The following is a 19,488-nucleotide window of genomic DNA, read 5'->3' on the forward strand; positions in this document are numbered from 1 at the left end:
ACCATGTATCGTAACACTTCTTGTCTAAACTGGTTCCCATGTTTGGCTGTTGCCTGTGCACTTTACATCTGCTGTTCTGAAGACCAGCTTGATCCAGTTTGGCCCGGAACTCTCTCCCCCCTCGTGCTCTCCTTATTTCCTCAGCTATTGGAGAGTAATCTAGGAGGCTCACGTTTGTTATGTGGGTGTTTCCACACTCATATCTCACTCTGACTCTTTCATTTCTCTATCAGGGGCCTACAGACTTCTCTCTAATGTCTTCCTCTCTTTGTTTTTCTGGCTCTGTTCTTCCCACTGGCAACCGAGTGACAACTTGTTTTCCTTCTGGTTTGTTGTCTCCTTGTAGTGTTTTTATCAGCACAATTCTATTACTGACAATAATGCCAGTTTTCTCCTTCCTGAGTTGCCTGTAAAGAAAGATGACCAGGATCCTTTATTTGTGAAAACAAAAGGAAAAGCCAGGCGATTGTGAAAATGTGCCATCATAATTAAAGGAGGAAGATTTATTTTCCCCAAACAAATGATATTTAATTCACAATGACATAAGGAACCAAACTTTTGGTTAAACTGTGACAAAAGTGCAAAAGTTTTGAATTCACTTTGGACTCTTAAACCTTATTGTCCTAGATAAGGTACCACAATGTGCACATTCTTTTATACAACCACAAAACCATAAACTTGCATATTATGTGGTAAACTATTGCACTGGAATGTGTATATTAATCATCTTAATATGCACAACATAATGAAATAAGCATTTTCAACTGGAATGTTTAAACACCTTTTCATATATGTGGCTCACGCGGCTGCGTGGGGCCGACCCACCATTGGCCGACCCACCATGGGACCGACCCACCACGGGCCGACCCACCATGGGACCGACCCACCATGGGACCGACCCACCATTGGCCGACCCACCATGGACCGACCCACCATTGGCCGACCCACCATGGGACCGACCCACCATGACAAAATGAAAACTATTTCACCAAATATGGTGAAAACTGCCCAGGACTTTACAACAAATGACAAATCCAGACTGTTACAGTAAACTTTGTTGTTGTTCGGATCACTAAATGATCCTAGCAGATCGACATTTGGAAGTCGACATTTGGAAATCTATAAAGACTTATAAAGGTTATTTTGCAGTTCAGTTACTTTTTGTTCACGTGTTTATGACATCATTATGTAACCTAGTGGTTTACATAAGGTTTCTCCAAAAAAACCATCATTCGTCAACAGCTGATCCTTGGTGCGGCTCGCGCTGCTGCACTGTCGGATACCGAACGTCACAGGTGAGACGACAAACCGGGACTATTTTAGATGAGCTGTCCGGTCATTAAAAGGCCTGTTAATGTCAGATGTAAACATAATTAGAATGTCTTTTACATCAGTGGCGTCGTTGCGATGCAGGCCCACTGCGAACTCCTTTGAACTCCTCTAACAAACTGGTTTCGTTCTCATTATTTCGATGAAAATCGCCTTTCTTTGTACTTTATCAATTCAGTAGAATCCACGACCTTGGTTGGCTGAACTCAAAATACTGCGATTGCTGCGGAACACATGCGTAATTTCGTAATACTTGACAATTAACTATGAGACGTAAACAGGAAATGACTTTTTCCTGCAGGTGTTGAAAGTTCGGGCTTTATAAACAGAACTCTGACATGGCTCCAGTCCTGGTAAGACTATTGTCTCTGGTTTTGTTGTGTCCTCACTTGTTTTACGTTTAAAAAAAATTAAAAAAACTAGTTCAAAGATAGGGTGTCTGACTGCTCTTGTGTTCTCTAGTATGTTGAGGAACCAGAACTGGGAGACTTGATAGAAATAGACCGCGGTCTCTATCAGCACTGGGCCGTCTATGTCGGTGATGGATTTGTGGCTAATTTGGCATCACCGTGTAAGTTCACCACAGAGGTCACGACTGCCGCTGTGCATCCTAGTCTGAAACTAAAAGATGTCCTAAAGTCACTGAGAATTAGCTGTTTCCCTTTTTCCCCACATCTGGTTTTCACAGTTGGAGGACGGGGTGGACAGTCCAGCAGCGTCAGGTCACTCGTTGCTGATCAGGCTGTCGTGAAGAGAGAGGAGCTGTGGGATGTGGTGCGAAACGACCAGTGGAGAATCAACAACAGCTTGGACAACAAGTATCAGCCCCATCCGAGTCACGTCATCGTGAAGGCAGCCTGCGAGCTGGTGGGCCAGCAGCGGCCGTACTGCGTCCTCAGTGACAACTGCGAACACTTTGTTAACTATCTCCGCTATGGAAAAGCGGTATCTCTGCAGGTGAGTGCAGAACATTTACAATCACTTCTCCTTTAGGTTGGTGTGAAATGAGCAGAGGGAGTAATAGGATACAGACGAGACAGTAGCTTATGTTTAGCTCCACCGGGAGGTGGCGCTACAGTCACAAGTGGAGGCTTCACTATTGGATGAAAGATAATAAACTTTAAGGTCATAAACTAATTTATATGAACTTGAATTTTATAATTGCAGGACTTTTTACAGGCATAACAGTCCATTGAGACTAGAATTAATCCTGTTAATGTTGAAGGATCTGTACCTTCCTCATTGTCTTGAACGTCACCTGTGTTGAGACCTTTACTGCTGAATATATTTATTTATAAATGTATATATGAATGAAAGGAAATCTAACATGCTTTTTCATTTCTGTCTGCAGGTGTGTAATAGAATCCTGTCCCTGGTTAGTGGGCTTTTTAAGTATTTGCTGTTTGGTATCGTGGCTGGAGCAGGAGCTCTTTGCATGATCTAGAAATAAAAGCAAAAAGTGATTAAAAGATCACCACTAAATCTGAGATCATGCGATCTGCATCCAGGAAACACCATGATTTAAAAACAAACGCATCTTGTTTCTGTCGTATTTTCCTTCCTTATGGCTTACTTCAGTAAAAAGATGGTGGGTTAAATGTTGGAAAAATTAAATGTCTGATACTTTTTAACATGCAAAAGTATTCTGCAGAATAAAGAACAAAAGGCCAAACAGAAGTGGTTCATGCTGAATGCTTGTTTGGTGGAAAATGCAATAAGATAACTCGAAGTGGCCCAAAGGCGGCAAGAACGGATCAGGCCAGTTGCCAGGGACTCACCGATGTTCTTCTCCACAGCCTGGTCCTGCTCAAGGTTTCTTCCTGTTAAAGGGGAGTTTTACCTTCCCACTGTTGCTTGTTGGGGGGGGGGGGGTCAGGCCCTGGGATTCTGTAAAGCACCTGGGGACACAGACACTCTATAATTAAAGATGATTTATTGATTGATCTCCGAGTCTTCATTTTACCACTAAGCTGACCAAACCATCGGGCGCTGGTGACCAGGAGTCTGGGGCTGAAATGGCCAGTTGATGAGTAATCGGCCGCAGGCGTCACTGTCACCAGTGACACCTGCGGAAAAGTGGCTCATGAAGTTGCTGATGCAGTGACATAAGCAATTGTACACACAATATTAGCATTTAGATGGCACAGAAGGCCTTTTCCAAATAAATTAACTGGGACAAATACAAGAGTGGTGCTGCAGTTTTTCCAGCTCTTATCATAGGAATTGGGTGCGTAAGGGGAATAATTTGAGTTTTCTCAGAGAAACTACTTTTTTACTGATGAGCCTGAGAGGGGAAATGTGGACCTATATATTTGCTAGAGTAGATAGTAGCTCCTGTGTCCATCATGAAGTCATGGTCTTGACCTTGTAACAGTAACTGTTTTCTCGTCACTCAGTTTTGTCAAAACTGCTGCTGCCATCATTTCCTGCTCAGGCTTCCCCATTGCCCGTTCCTATAGGTCCTCTCAACGGATTCTGTGGACAATCAGGTGGGATAGAGTTCTATTTCCTTGATTTGTACCATCATTAAACTAGTACAAAGCCTGAGAGCAAAGGTCAGACAAGGTTGCTTAATTTGTAGCTGCAGTCTGGGCTGGAGCCACCAGGAGGTGGCGCTACAGCCACCAGTGGAGGCTTCCCTCTTGGATGACACCACAAGCTAATAAATTTTAAAGTTGTTGGCTGCTGGCCTCTTGAAGGTGCCTCGAAAATTGGTGCTGGTTGCTGCGGTGGGGTGAGCAGGAGCTCTTTTTGAAAGCAGCAAGAAAGAAAAAACCAAAGTGATTAAAAGATCAGCACGAAACTAAACACGTGCTCATTAAGGCTGCAAAAGGATGGTGGACTGAAATAGGGGCACATATTTAAATAAAATAGGGCTTTTTATGCTAAAGAATTTCATTTAATGATGATGACCTTAGCGACCTTTTCACAATCACTGATTTTTTGCTTTCCCAAATAAAGGATCATCGGTCTTTCTGACCTAAAATGTAATATTGTCACACATTAGAAATCAGCAACAGCTTTGTAGAATCTGCACATCAAGTACAGATGGGCAGCTTCAGGTTTGCACCACTCAACCTTTTTTCAAAAGAAAGAAAGAACTGTTAACGAAAAACACATTTATTTCCTAAACCTGTTCACATGCAACACGACTTCCACCTTCATCAGTAAACAGGACACCCCCACACACCCCTCCATCAGCTCCAGTGATGATGGCTAATCTTTACAGCCTCTTGAAACAGACGTCACAACGGCCCTTTCAACACTCTCGGACATGAACCGTTGACAAAAACTGGAGGCGGGAAACACTTTTTATAATTGTTGAGGCTTTGGAGTTCTACAGAGGGGTCCTGCACGTAAAGGCACAATTAAAATCCACTTTGATGTCGCCAATGTGACAAAATGAAGGTGTGGAACAAAATGTGATGTGTAACCCCCTTCGCCCTGTTTTCTGAAGGTTTCAAAATAAATCCACCTCCACGTCCTCTCCATCAGAGCAGTAACCCACCACGGGATACAGAAAAAGGCAGAACACAAAGAAACTCTCCTACCAACCCAGTTTTTCAGCGGTGGATTCCACCCAGTTTCCATCAGGAGTTCCTGTTTGCATCCAAATGTGAAACTGAAGTCCTTTGCCACAGAAATGCACGAGAGCATGCGCTTGATTTAATTTTAAATCTCTAATTTGGTGAACTAAAACATTCACATCCATTGCAGGTGTGGAACACTTTAAAACGTACATGATGATAATAACAGCTGTTTGTACTTTCATATTTATATATTCTGCATTATATGAAGGTCTCATTCCCTCTTCAAGACCTGAAAAATCATTTATATACATTGAGTTTACAGCCAAATGTTTGGCTTCAATAACAAAATGGAGGGGACGTCTAGTGTGATCTGCTGCAGTAGTTTGATCTGTGAAGCATTTTAAAGCGCTGGACTGGACATTTTCCCCCCTCAGTCAGAACAGCTGAGCAGCCTTCAACAGGAAAGGCTGCTCCCTTGGGACTCTTGTTCCTGGTCCTTTGTTATCTGGAATGCCAAATTGGACTGTGTCTCTCCCTCTAGTAGGGCTGTTTACTCTGCTGCATGCGCCACCTTCTCCATCATCCTCAACTATTTATTTACTGTTTCAAGTTCCCTTCACATCATAAGCGAGGTTACCTCGAAACCTCGCTCGCCACAATACGTCAACAGCTGATCCTTGGTGCGGCTCGCGCTGCTGCACTGACGGATATCGAAGGTCACAGGTGAGACGACAAACCGGGACTATTTTAGATGAGCTGTCCGGTCATTAAAAGGCCTGTTAATGTCAGATGTAAACATAATTAGAATGTCTTTTACATCAGTGGCGTCGTTGCGATGCAGGCCCACTGCGAACTCCTTTGAACTCCTCTAACAAACTGGTTTCGTTTTCATTATTTCGATGAAAATCGCCTTTCTTTGTACTTTATGAATTCAGTTGAATCCACGACCTTGGTTGGCTGAACTCAAAATACTGCGATTGCTGCGGAACACATGCGTAATTTCGTAATACTATGATACAAAACTATGAGACGTAAACAGGAAATTACTTTTTCCTGCAGGTGTTGAAAGTTCGGGCTTTATAAACAGAACTCTGACATGGCTGCAGTCCTGGTAAGACTATTGTCTCTGGTTTTGTTGTGTCCTCACTTGTTTTACGTTTTAGAAAAAAAAACAAAAAAACAAACTAGTTCAACGATAGGGTGTCTGACTGCTCTTGTGTTCTCTTGTGTGATGAGAATCCAGAACCGGGAGACTTGATAGAAATAGACCGCGGTTCCTATCAGCACTGGGCCGTCTATGTCGGTGATGGATTTGTGGTTCATTTGGCACCACCATGTAAGTTCACCACAGAGGTCACGACTGCCGCTGTGCATCCTAGTCTGAAACTAAAAGATGTCCTAAAGTCACTGAGAATTATCTGTTTCCCTTTTTCCCCACATCTGGTTTTCACAGCTGAAGGACGGGGTGGACAGTCCAGCAGAGTCATGTCAGTCCTCGCTGATCGGGCTGTCGTGAAGAGAGAGGAGCTGTTGGATGTGGTGGGAGACGACAAGTGGAGAATCAACAACAGCTTGGATAACGAGTATGAGCCCCGTCCAAGTCACATCATCGTGACGGCAGCTGGTGAGCTGGTGGGCCAGCAGCGGCCGTACTGCGTCCTCAGAGGCAACTGCGAACACTTTGTTAACGAACTCCGCTATGGAATAGCGGTATCTCTGCAGGTGAGTGCAGAACATTTACAATCACATCTCCTTTGCAGCACATCTGAAGGTCTCTCAAGGTCACTGGGCCAAAGCACAACGCTGTGGTTGTAAGCTTGCAGCAGTTGTTTTTTTGAGAACTGAGTAGAGAAAGATAAATACACGCCAGCACCTGAAGTCTGATCCATGTGTAAAAACATGCTGTCGGCATTGTTCTGGCAACCTTGGACTTACCACCCCATTTGGACCAGGATAGCTAACATCTGCTTACTGGTGTTACAAACAAGTTCTGAATTATGACTATCAATAACTCGTTGGGTAGATGTTAAATCTATGACAGTAAATCTTAATGACAGCATGTGTCATAAAACTAAATAACACCCATGTAAACACAAATGAATTAGTCAAGCAGCAGTTAAAGAACAACAAAGTGAACTGTTGTCATGGCCACGTCACGGTTAAATCCATCCCTCAGACAGTCTGCTGAGAGCAACGAATACTGAATCACGACTAAAGAACAATAAGACTTAAATATGGAATAGAGGTTTGACAGAATTTAAGAGTATATTTCTAAATGAACATCACATTGTACACACATTTAATGAGCTTCTTCTTTTCCATCTGCAGGTGCGCACGGCTGGTGAAATGGCCCTGGAGGAGGTGTTGGCGTGGGTGTTGGCGCGAGTGTTGGCGCAGGGGTTGGCGCGGGGTTTGGCGCGGGGGTTGCTGCGATGGTTGCTGCGATTGTGACTCTTTTTAGTTGCAGAAAGAAAGAAAACAACACAAAGTGATTAAACCATCAGCACTAAACCTCAACATGTGCTTATTAAAGCTGCACCCAGGAAAAAACACAATGTAGACACAAGCATCTGTCAATGTTGTAAAAACTTTCTTTAAGGCTTTAGCAAAAAATAGGGGCACTTTTAAAATAAAGGCTTTTTGTACAGGCACAAATAACAAGTTTTTACTAACTAAACATAAACTGCTCAAATAAAGTTAACAATTGAGTCACAGATATGGGAACGCAATAAAATATTCCAGTTAAAAATCCTTGATTATTTCAATATGTCGTGTATATTAAGATGTTCAATATAACTATGTTTTAATGTAATAGTTTACTATATAATATGTAATTTGATGTTTTTGTGGTTGTATAGCTGTTAGGTTCGAACGACCTAAAACATGAGAGAAACAAATGAGGCAAAGACAACAGCTTTAAGTTTTACTTGCAGCAAGGAGGACGGAGAGATGTGCTCAGTTCCAGATCTCCAACACGTCCTGAGGCACATCTTCCGCCATTAGGAGGTCCCTAGTTACACAGAATTCAAATGTGCCTAAAGGGAGGGGGAAACACAATATAGCAGGTCCCATACAAAGCAAAGACTGTAGCCATAATGGTGAGAATATGAGTAGGTCTTCAGTGATGTGATTAGCTTAGCTCACACACAGCACATTCTTCCACATCAGACAGATAAAAGGAGAACACCTCCTGGGTCAGGCTCTGCAGCTCTATCTCCCCACAGCAGCTGCATTTCTGTCGTCCTTGAACAGAGGGGTACGTGTTCACACATCAAGCATCACGAACATTCAGCATTAACAAATAATAAGAAACATGAAGCAACTAGAAACAATATAACAAGAATAAAGAATATAACAAGGTAAAAGCAAATAAGAGATAACTTTATTATAATGATTCTAACATTTCCCTCCTGTTTATCACATATTTTTGCTTCAAATTCTCATAGTCATTTAACAACCTCTTCCAGTAGATTTTCAAAGTCATGTTTATGAACACAAATACATTTACACTCAGGGGAAAATTAGCTCAGTTCACTCATATTCTTCAGAGTCTGTAGTCAAATCCAGCTCGTCTGTAAATTAAGAGATTCAGCCATACGGTTTTCCATGGGAGCGATAGCTGTGGTGATAAGGCGGTTAATAAGAGAACGCAGGCAGGGAACACAACAACATCCACACAAGGTAAGGATTGCAGCAAAAACAGCTACAGAAATCAGGATAGATGTAACCAATGTCTTATACTTCCCAAACACATTCATCCACTCGTCCCACATCGCGGTCTTTGCTCCTGAGTGGTCTTTCATCTTGCTGTTCAGGGTGCGAAGGCCTTCAGTGGCCAGTGTGAGACTCCCATCCGACACAGTGTCGTTAGGAATGAAGGTGCAACATTGATCTCCGAACACACAGCACACACACACACACACCACCTTTCTCAGCCAACAACATATCCACTGCGATCCTGTTCTGGAATGCCATAAGGGAAGTAGCCGACAGTTGACTATGAACAGCCTCAAAACCGCTCTGAGTCCAATTTCCTAAACGTTGAACATTGTAATGGATGTAGTTGATTCTGTCTACGTTCTTATTTATTTTACACCACCAACAAATAGAAGATTTAAAGCCAGCAGCTACTTGATCCACTAATTTATACTCATCCGGACACCACGTGGCACACCGATGGCGTCAATATATGTGGGAACATTTTCAGATTGCCATGCAGATCTTTTATCACTGTTCAGGCATGAATCCATGCGTGTGAGTAACTAACTGATCAGCCGACATAGGGAACACAGAAATTGGCATAAGAAGTGTTACCAAAGCACATAGCCCTGTAGCTCTCCGAGGCAATGTCACTACGGGACACTACCTCAATCCTACTTTGGTTCAGTTTATTACACTCATACAAAAGTGTGAGGGAAGATTGCCAAGATTCTCACTTCCCCCAGTAAAATCCACGCATGTAAAATTTTCAGGGGCCATTCTGTTAGAGAATATGGGTTTCTCCTTCTCAGTTTTAGTAAGAGGAAACACATTATCCCATTGTTGACACAAAGAATTAGGATTGGTTTTAGTCATTAACTCAAGTACACAGTCTGCAGATACCGGGCTTGGTGTCACTTTAAGGATAGGTCTCGGGCCTAAACACACAACACAATCTTCTCTCGTCACATTTTGCTGCTTGTTCTGCCAACAGGAGCCAGTTGTTGATGTCTTTTGAAATTCCTGTAAAACCAGTCATCTGCATCTAGTTTACCCGTGGTCGCTTTAATACCTCTTCCTTTGGCTACAGAGGAGAGTTTGGGCTCAGTCTTTTCACTGCCATTTGTTAGCTGCGGTGGCACTTGACAAAGTGTCACAGGAAATCCTCCATCTGTGCTTCTAGTCCATGCCCAAATAACAAAACCCAACAGGTATTGCTTTTGCTGCTTCCAGGCGGGTTCAGAGTTTTGTTTCCGGTGAGATTGACTGTTATCACGAATTGACTGTCATCGTAACCGACCTTAAGCAGTTTTCTCTGGTGTTGAGCTGTGGGGCTAGTCGTCCATGATCTCCAGTCATGACCTTTTGGATCTGCAACTAGATTTGCCCACTTTCCTGCATGTGATGTGCTGCCTGTAGTTACATACCAAGGATAATCTTTCCATGCTGCAGCGTTGTTTCTACCGAAGATGCTAGGTCTGCTAAGGCTGGTGAAAGGAACTGTCACGGTTGTGCTCGCATTTGATGGCAGACACACCTGTGGTGCTATCGAAGGAGCGCTGCTGTTGTCACATATTTACGCTTCGCTTGTCATGACGTATTTTGGTTCAATCTTCGACCTGGGTGTTCCCAGAGGTACCATACAAATAAAAACACACATATGAAGAAAATAGACACTCCCCAACATTTAATTGCACTCTGTAGCCACTTGGGAGTCATTTAAACGTATTTGGTTTCAACTGAGTGGGAGACTTTGTATAACTATTATGATTATCAGGAACACTATGATTACAGTGAGCACTGAGGCTAGCATACTACAGCCCCAGCCAATCTTCTGTATTTTTCTGTATTATCTTTTGTTTATTTTACCCGCTGCTGTCCTTGTGATGTTTATGAAATCGGTACACTATTTCAATTCAATTCAATCTTTATTTATATGGCACTTTTCATACACTAGGTAGCACAAAGTGCCTCACAAAGGATAAAAGCAGCAAAGAGAACAGAGAATCAAGAAAAGGACACACACACACACACACATGCATACAACACACTTACACACACACCCACACACATAAACAAGCTGAGGCAAGCTGAGACATTTATGGACCATAACCTGTTGAAGAAGCCTCCCTAAGTGAGTCGGCAGCTCTGAAAACTTCCCTGACTTTCGGGTCTACCCAGACTCTACTCGTCTAAGTCCACCCTATTATCAGACTTTGCATCACCTTCCCGGTCGGAGTTTTTAACAGAAATGACCTTCTTGCAATGTGTGAGGTGTACCCAGGTTGATCTTTCAGCTATTTTAGCAGCAGTGGGCGTAGATAAAAGAACTTGGTAGGGTCCTTCCCACTTAGGTGAATACCAGTGTTTCTTTTTTACACTTCTCACTAGGACCCAATCGCCTGGCTCCACCGGTTGGATTTTCTGTTGGGAGACAGAGGGCATCTCAGTTTCACGACCTTGCTTTTGTTTTTCTAACATTCTTCTCATGTAATCAGCTAGATTAGACTCATCATTTGTCTCCCAGTAGTTTGTGAACTGGAAGCCTGTACGGTCTTCCAAATAGGATCTCATAAGGAGTTAGGCCTGCGGTGCTTGTAATGTTTATGTAGAGCTTAGCCAAATCAACACATTGTGTCCGCGGTTCTCCCGTCTCTTCCATGCATCTCTTCAGTCTGTTTTTATTAGTGCCGTTAGTTCTTTCAACTAAGCCTGCGCTCTGAGGATGATAGGAGCAATGGTGTTTTAAGTCAATATGAAACATAACACTGATCTTTTTAACAACCTGGTTTACAAAATGAGTACCATTATCACAGTAAACTTTTTCTGGGATACCATGTCTGGGTATGATATCTTTGCAGAGTGCTTTAGCAACTGTTAGCGCATCTGGGGTTTTTCGTTGGAAATAATTTGATCCATTTTGAAAATGCATCTATTATGACTAGACAGTATTTTCTTCCTTCACTTTTATTTAATTCTATGAAGTCCATATGTATAGTTTGGAATGGATATTGGGGAGCAGGAAATTTTCCTCTCCTTCCTCTCCTCAGATTTCCTTGTGAATTGTGTCTTGCACATGTCAGACATGTTCTACAAAAATGTTTTGAATAAGAATTAAATCCATAGGCTGTATAGTGCTGCTGTATCTGTCCTACCATCCCTCCTGCTGAGACATGTGTTACACCATGGCTCAATATAGCGGCCCATTTATACAGATTTTTTGGTAGGATAGGTTTTCCTGCTGGTCATACATAGATGTCTTCTTTTGCGGTTGCTCCATTTTTAATCCATAGATCTATTTCGACAGGTGGACTTTGTTGTTGCGTTTCTTTAAGCGTGTCGCTGTCCACTGAGGTTTGATCTGAGAGCAGGAGGACTTTAACTTGTCCTGCTGCTGCTGCTTTTGTGGTTTTGGCAGCAAATGCGTTGCCTTGGCAGGGACGTGGTTCTCCATCATCTGGGAGAGGTAACAGTGTAGCAGGACTCAAGGTTGTGCATCTCTCTATTGTTAAATGAGGTTGTGATAAGAGTGTCGTCATGCATGCTAAGTGTCTAGCTGGTGATAAAAAGGTCATGTTTGTCTGCAAAAGCAGAGCTGACACATCAAGGATGGTGGACTGAAATAGGGGCACATATTTAAATAAAATAGGGCTTTTTATGCTAAAGAATTTCATTTAATGATGATGACCTTAGCGACCTTTTCACAATCACTGATTTTTTGCTTTCACAAATAAAGGATCATCGGTCTTTCTGAACTAAAATGTAATATTGTCACACATTAGAAATCAGCAACAGCTTTGTAGAATCTGCACATCAAGTACAGATGGGCAGCTTCAGGTTTGCACCACTAAACCTTTTTTCAAAAGAAAGAAAGAACTGTTAACGAAAAACACATTTATTTCCTAAACCTGTTCACATGCAACACGACTTCCACCTTCATCAGTAAACAGGACACCCCCACACACCCCTCCATCAGCTCCAGTGATGATGGCTAATCTTTACAGCCTCTTTAAACAGACGTCACAACGGCCCTTTCAACACTCTCGGACATGAACCGTTTACAAAAACTGGAGGCGGGAAACACTTTTTAAAATTGTTGAGGCTTTGGAGTTCTACAGAGGGGTCCTGCACGTAAAGGCACAATTAAAATCCACTTTGATGTCGCCAATGTGACAAAATGAAGGTGTGGAACAAAATGTGATGTGTAACCCCCTTCGCCCTGTTTTCTGAAGGTTTCAAAATAAATCCACCTCCACGTCCTCTCCATCAGAGCAGTAACCCACCACGGGATACAGAAAAAGGCAGAACACAAAGAAACTCTCCTACCAACCCAGTTTTTCAGCGGTGGATTCCACCCAGTTTCCACCAGGAGTTCCTGTTTGCATCCAAATGTGAAACTGAAGTCCTTTGCCACAGAAATGCACGAGAGCATGCGCTTGATTTAATTTTAAATCTCTAATTTGGTGAACTAAAACATTCACATCCATTGCAGGTGTGGAACACTTTAAAACGTACATGATGATAATAACAGCTGTTTGTACTTTCATATTTATATATTCTGCATTATATGAAGGTCTCATTCCCTCTTCAAGACCTGAAAAATCATTTATATACATTGAGTTTACAGCCAAATGTTTGGCTTCAATAACAAAATGGAGGGGACGTCTAGTGTGATCTGCTGCAGTAGTTTGATCTGTGAAGCATTTTAAAGCGCTGGACTGGACATTTTCCCCCCTCAGTCAGAACAGCTGAGCAGCCTTCAACAGGTAAGGCTGCTCCCTTGGGACTCTTGTTCCTGGTCCTTTGTTATCTGGAATGCCAAACTGGACTGTGTCTCTCCCTCTAGTAGGACTGTTTACTCTGCTGCATGCGCCGCCTTCTCCATCATCCTCAACTATTTATTTACTGTTTCAAGTTCCCTTCACATCATAAGGGAGGTTACCTCGAAACCGAAACCTCGCTCGCCACAATACGTCAACAGCTGATCCTTGGTGCGGCTCGCGCTGCTGCACTGACGGATATCGAAGGTCACAGGTGAGACGACAAACCGGGACTATTTTAGATGAGCTGTCCGGTCATTAAAAGGCCTGTTAATGTCAGATGTAAACATAATTAGAATGTCTTTTACATCAGTGGCGTCGTTGCGATGCAGGCCCACTGCGAACTCCTTTGAACTCCTCTAACAAACTGGTTTCGTTCTCATTATTTCGATGAAAATCGCCTTTCTTTGTACTTTATGAATTCAGTAGAATCCACGACCTTGGTTGGCTGAACTCAAAATACTGCGATTGCTGCGGAACACATGCGTAATTTCGTAATACTTGACAATTAACTATGAGACGTAAACAGGAAATTACTTTTTCCTGCAGGTGCTGAAAGTTCGGGCTTTATAAACAGAACTCTGACATGGCTCCAGTCCTGGTAAGACTATTGTCTCTGGTTTTGTTGTGTCCTCACTTGTTTTACGTTTAAAAAAAATAAAAACAAATAAAGTTTAGTTCAACGATAGGGTGTCTGACTGCTCTTGTGTTCTCTAGTATGATGAGAATCCAGAACCGGGAGACTTGATAGAAATATGCCGCGGTTCCTATCAGCACTGGGCCGTCTATGTCGGTGATGGATTTGTGGTTCATTTGACAGTAACATGTAAGTTCACCACAGAGGTCACGACTGCCTCTGTGCATCCTAGTCTGAAACTAAAAGATGTCCTAAAGTCACTGAGAATTATCTGTTTCCTTTTTTCCCCACATCTGGTTTTCACAGCTGAAGGATGGGGTGGGAGTTCCAGCAGCAGCGGGTCAGTCTCCAATGATAAGGCTGTCGTGAAGAAGAGAGCTGTTGGATGTGGTGGGAGACAACAAGTGGAAAATCAACAACAGCTTGGACAACAAGTATGAGCCCCGTCCGAGTGACATCATCGTGAAGGCAGCCTGCGAGCTGGTGGGCCAGCAGCGGCTGTACCACCTCTTGACAAAAAACTGCGAACACTTTGTTAACGACCTCCGCTATGGAAAAGCAGAATCTCGGCAGGTGAGTGCAGAACATTTACAATCACATCTCCTTTGCAGCACATCTGAAGGTCTCTCAAGGTCACTGGGCCAAAGCACAACGCTGTGGTTGTAAGCTTGCAGCAGTTGTTTTTTTGAGAACTGAGTAGAGAAAGATAAATACACGCCAGCACCTGAAGTCTGATCCATGTGTAAAAACATGCTGTCGGCATTGTTGTGCCAACCTTTGGACTTACCCCATTTGGACCAGGATAGCTAACATCTGCTTACTGGTGTTACAAACAAATTCTGAATTATGACTATCAATAACTCGTTGGGTAGATGTTAAATCTATGACAGCAAATCTTAATGACAGCATGTGTCATAAAACTAAATAACACCCATGTAAACACAGATGAATTAGTCAAGCAGCAGTTAAAGAACAACAAAGTGAACTGTTGTCATGGTCACGTCAAGGTTAAATCCATCCCTCAGACAGTCTGCTGAGAGCAACGAATACTGAATCACGACTAAAGAACAATAAGACTTAAATATGGAATAGAGGTTTGACAGAATTTAAGAATATATTTCTAAATGAACATCACATTGTACGCACATTTAATGAGCTTCTTTTTCCATCTGAAGGGGCTCAAGGCTGCTGTAATGGCCCTGGCTGCAGGGGTGGTTGCTGCGGTGTCGCCTGTTGTGTTGGTGGTTGGGATCGTGGCTCTGGTAGGAGCTCTTTTTGGAGGCAGCAAGAAATCTTCCAGTTAAAAATCCTTGATTCTTTCAATATGTCGTGTATATTAAGATGTTCAATATAACTATGTTTTAATGTAATAGTTAACTATATAATATGTAATTTGATGTTTTTGTGGTTGTATAGCTGTTAGGTTCGAACGACCTAAAACATGAGAGAAACAAATGAGGCAAAGACAACAGCTTTAAGTTTTACTTGCAGCAAGGAGGCGGAGAGATGTGCTCAGTTCCAGATCTCCAACACGTCCTGAGGCACATCTTCCGCCATTAGGAGGTCCCTCGTTACACAGAATTCAAATGTGCCTAAAGGGAGGGGGAAACACAATATAGCAGGTCCCATACAAAGCAAAGACTGTAGCCATAATGGTGAGAATATGAGTAGGTCTTCAGTGATTTGATTAGCTTAGCTCACACACAGCACATTCTTCCACATCAGACAGATAAAAGGAGAACACCTCCTGGATCAGGCTCTGCAGCTCTATCTCCCCACAGCAGCTGCATTTCTGTCGTCCTTGAACAGAGGGGTACGTGTTCACACATCAAGCATCACGAACATTCAGCATTAACAAATAATAAGAAACATGAAGCAACTAGAAACAATATAACAAGAATAAAGAAATAACAAGGTAAAAGCAAATAAGAGATAACTTTATTATAATGATTCTAACATTTCCCTCCTGTTTATCACATATTTGCTTCAAATTCTCATAGTCATTTAACAACCTCTTCCAGTAGATTTTCAAAGTCATGTTTATGAACACAAATACATTTACACTCAGGGGAAAATTAGCTCAGTTCACTCATATTCTTCAGAGTCTGTAGTCAAATCCAGCTCGTCTGTAAATTAAGAGATTCAGCCATACGGTTTTCCATGGAGCGATAGCTGTGGTGATAAGGCGGTTAATAAGAGAACGCAGGCAGGGAATACAACAACATCCACACAAGGTAAGGATTGCAGCAAAAACAGCTACAGAAATCAGGATAGATGTAACCAATGTCTTATACTTCCCAAACACATTCATCCACTCGTCCCACATCGCGGTCTTTGCTCCTGAGTGGTCTTTCATCTTGCTGTTCAGGGTGCGAAGGCCTTCTGTGGCCAGTGTGAGACTCCCATCCGACGCAGTGTCGTTAGGAATGAAGGTGCAACATTGATCTCCGAACACAGCACACACACACACACACCACCTTTCTCAGCCAACAACATATCCACTGCGATCCTGTTCTGGAATGCCATAAGGGAAGTAGCCGACAGTTGACTATGAACAGCCTCAAAACCGCTCTGAGTCCAATTTCCTAAACGTTGAACATTGTAATGGATGTAGTTGATTCTGTCTACGTTCTTATTTATTTTACACCACCAACAAATAGAAGATTTAAAGCCAGCAGCTACTTGATCCACTAATTTATACTCATCCGGACACCATGTGGCACACCGATGGCGTCAATATATGTGGGAACATTTTCAGATTGCCATGCAGATCTTTTATTACTGTTCAGGCATGAATCCATGCGTGTGAGTAACTAACTGATCAGCCGACATAGGGAACACAGAAATTGGCATAAGAAGTGTTACCAAAGCACATAGCCCTGTAGCTCTCCGAGGCAATGTCACTACGGGACACTACCTCAATCCTACTTTGGTTCAGTTTATTAACACTCATACAAAAGTGTGAGGGAAGATTGCCAAGATTCTCACTTCCCCCAGTAAAATCCACGCATGTAAAATTTTCAGGGGCCATTCTGTTAGAGAATATGGGTTTCTCCTTCTCAGTTTTAGTAAAGGAAACACATTATCCCATTGTTGACACAAAGAATTAGGATTGGTTTTAGTCATTAACTCAAGTACACAGTCTGCAGATACCGGGCTTGGTATCACTTTAAGGATAGGTCTCGGGCCTAAACACACAACACAATCTTCTCTCGTCACATTTGCTGCTTGTTCTGCCAACAGGAGCCAGTTGTTGATGTCTTTTGAAATTCCTGTAAAACCAGTCATCTGCATCTAGTTTACCCGTGGTCGCTTTAATACCTCTTCCTTTGGCTACAGAGGAGAGTTTGGGCTCAGTCTTTTCACTGCCATTTGTTAGCTGCGGTGGCACTTGACAAAGTGTCACAGGAAATCCTCCATCTGTGCTTCTAGTCCATGCCCAAAATAACAAAACCCAACAGGTATTGCTTTTGCTGCTTCCAGGCGGGTTCAGAGTTTTGTTTCCGGTGAGATTGACTGTTATCACGAATTGACTGTCATCGTAACCGACCTTAAGCAGTTTTCTCTGGTGTTGAGCTGTGGGGCTAGTCGTCCATGATCTCCAGTCATGACCTTTTGGATCTGCAACTAGATTCGCCCACTTTCCTGCATGTGATGTGCTGCCTGTAGTTACATACCAAGGATAATCTTTCCATGCTGCAGCGTTGTTTCTACCGAAGATGCTAGGTCTGCTAAGGCTGGTGAAAGGAACTGTCACGGTTGTGCTCGCATTTGATGGCAGACACACCTGTGGTGCTATCGAAGGAGCGCTGCTGTTGTCACATATTTACGCTTCGCTTGTCATGACGTATTTTGGTTCAATCTTCGACCTGGGTGTTCCCAGAGGTACCATACAAATAAAAACACACATATGAAGAAAATAGACACTCCCCAACATTTAATTGCACTCTGTAGCCACTTGGGAGTCATTTAAACGTATTTGGTTTCAACTGAGTAGGAGACTTTGTATAACTATTATGATTATCAGGAACACTATGATTACAGTGAGCACTGAGGCTAGCATACTACAGCCCCAGCCAATCTTCTGTATTTTTCTGTATTATCTTTTGTTTATTTTACCCGCTGCTGTCCTTGTGATGTTTATGAAATCGGTACACTATTTCAATTCAATTCAATTTTTATTTATATGGCACACTAGGTAGCACAAAGTGCCTCACAAAGGATAAAAGCAGCAAAGAGAACAAGAGAATCAAGAAAAGGACACACACACACACACACATGCATACAACACACTTACACACACACCCACACACATAAACAAGCTGAGGCAAGCTGAGACATTTATGGACCATAACCTGTTGAAGAAGCCTCCCTAAGTGAGTCGGCAGCTCTGAAAACTTCCCTGACTTTCGGGTCTACCCAGACTCTACTCGTCTAAGTCCACCCTATTATCAGACTTTGCATCACCTTCCCGGTTGGAGTTTTCAACAGAAATGACCTTCTTGCAATGACTGAGGTGTACCCAGGTTGATCTTTCAGCTATTTTAGCAGCAGTGGGCGTAGATAAAAGAACTTGGTCAGGTCCTTCCCACTTAGGTGAATACCAGTGTTTCTTTTTTACACTTCTCTCTAGGACCCAATCGCCTGGCTCCACCGGTTGGATTTTCTGTTGGGAGACAGAGGGCGTCTCAGTTTCACGACCTTGCTTTTGTTTTTCTAACATTTTTCTCATGTAATCAGCTAGATTAGACTCATCATTTGTCTCCCAGTAGTTTGTGAACTGGAAGCCTGTACGGTCTTCCAAATAGGATCTCATAAGGAGTTAGGCCTGCGGTGCTTGTAATGTTTATGTAGAGCTTAGCCAAATCAACACATTGTGTCCGCGGTCTCCCCGTCTCTTCCATGCATCTCTTCAGTCTGTTTTTAATAGTGCCATTAGTTCTTTCAACTAAGCCTGCGCTCTGAGGATGATAGGAGCAATGGTGTTTTAAGTCAATATGAAACATAACACTGATCTTTTTAACAACCTGGTTTACAAAATGAGTACCATTATCACAGTAAACTTTTTCTGGGATACCATGTCTGGGTATGATATCTTTGCAGAGTGCTTTAGCAACTGTTAGCGCATCTGGGTTTTTTGTTGGAAATAATTCTATCCATTTTGAAAATGCATCTATTATGACTAGACAGTATTTTCTTCCTTCACTTTTATTTAATTCTATGAAGTCCATATGTATAGTTTGGAATGGATATTGAGGAGCAGGAAATTTTCCTCTCCTTCCTCTCCTCAGATTTCCTTGTGAATTGTGTCTTGCACATGTCAGACATGTTCTACAAAAAATGTTTTGAATAAGAATTAAATCCATAGGCTGTATAGTGCTGCTGTATCTGTCCTACCATCCCTCCTGCTGAGACATGTGTTACACCATGGCTCAATATAGCGGCCCATTTACACAGATTTTTTGGTAGGATA

At 42.5% G+C, this 19,488-nt stretch overlaps 1 protein-coding gene, 3 long non-coding RNA genes and 1 pseudogene across 8 annotated transcripts; 3 read left to right on the forward strand and 2 right to left on the reverse strand.

Annotated features, from left to right (window-relative positions):
* The first annotated feature begins 974 nt into the window (after positions 1-974).
* On the forward strand, positions 975-3,272 carry LOC130531863 (phospholipase A and acyltransferase 3-like). Of its 5 annotated transcripts, none has more exons than XM_057044038.1 (5): positions 975-1,297; positions 1,640-1,682; positions 1,801-1,900; positions 2,018-2,286; positions 2,681-3,272. In XM_057044038.1, the coding sequence occupies exons 1-5, from the start codon at positions 1,077-1,079 to the stop codon at positions 2,771-2,773; spliced, it is 726 nt and encodes a 241-aa protein (XP_056900018.1). In that variant the 5' UTR covers positions 975-1,076; the 3' UTR covers positions 2,774-3,272. The 5 variants fall into 5 exon arrangements, with proteins under 5 accessions (XP_056900018.1, XP_056900022.1, XP_056900020.1 ...); XM_057044042.1 differs by having other exon boundaries at positions 975-1,295; positions 1,631-1,682; XM_057044040.1 differs by having other exon boundaries at positions 975-1,295; positions 1,659-1,682.
* A 922-nt stretch (positions 3,273-4,194) lies between these two features.
* On the forward strand, positions 4,195-15,385 carry LOC130531865 (phospholipase A and acyltransferase 3-like; annotated as a pseudogene).
* LOC130531866 (uncharacterized) lies at positions 7,285-8,239 on the forward strand. The gene is made up of 2 exons (XR_008952229.1): positions 7,285-7,985; positions 8,042-8,239. It is a non-coding gene; the product is annotated as an uncharacterized LOC130531866 (long non-coding RNA).
* Positions 7,769-11,010, reverse strand: LOC130531868 (uncharacterized). The gene is made up of 2 exons (XR_008952231.1): positions 10,589-11,010; positions 7,769-10,120 (listed from the first exon to the last, which is right to left on the reverse strand). It is a non-coding gene; the product is annotated as an uncharacterized LOC130531868 (long non-coding RNA).
* Positions 15,386-15,931: 546 nt separating the features above from the next.
* On the reverse strand, positions 15,932-19,463 carry LOC130531867 (uncharacterized). Its single transcript, XR_008952230.1, has 2 exons — positions 18,288-19,463; positions 15,932-17,827 (listed from the first exon to the last, which is right to left on the reverse strand). It is a non-coding gene; the product is annotated as an uncharacterized LOC130531867 (long non-coding RNA).
* Between the last annotated feature and the right edge of the window lie 25 nt (positions 19,464-19,488).

This window comes from Takifugu flavidus, chromosome 9 (assembly GCF_003711565.1).
Source record: "Takifugu flavidus isolate HTHZ2018 chromosome 9, ASM371156v2, whole genome shotgun sequence".
NCBI classification, from domain to species: domain Eukaryota; kingdom Metazoa; phylum Chordata; class Actinopteri; order Tetraodontiformes; family Tetraodontidae; genus Takifugu; species Takifugu flavidus.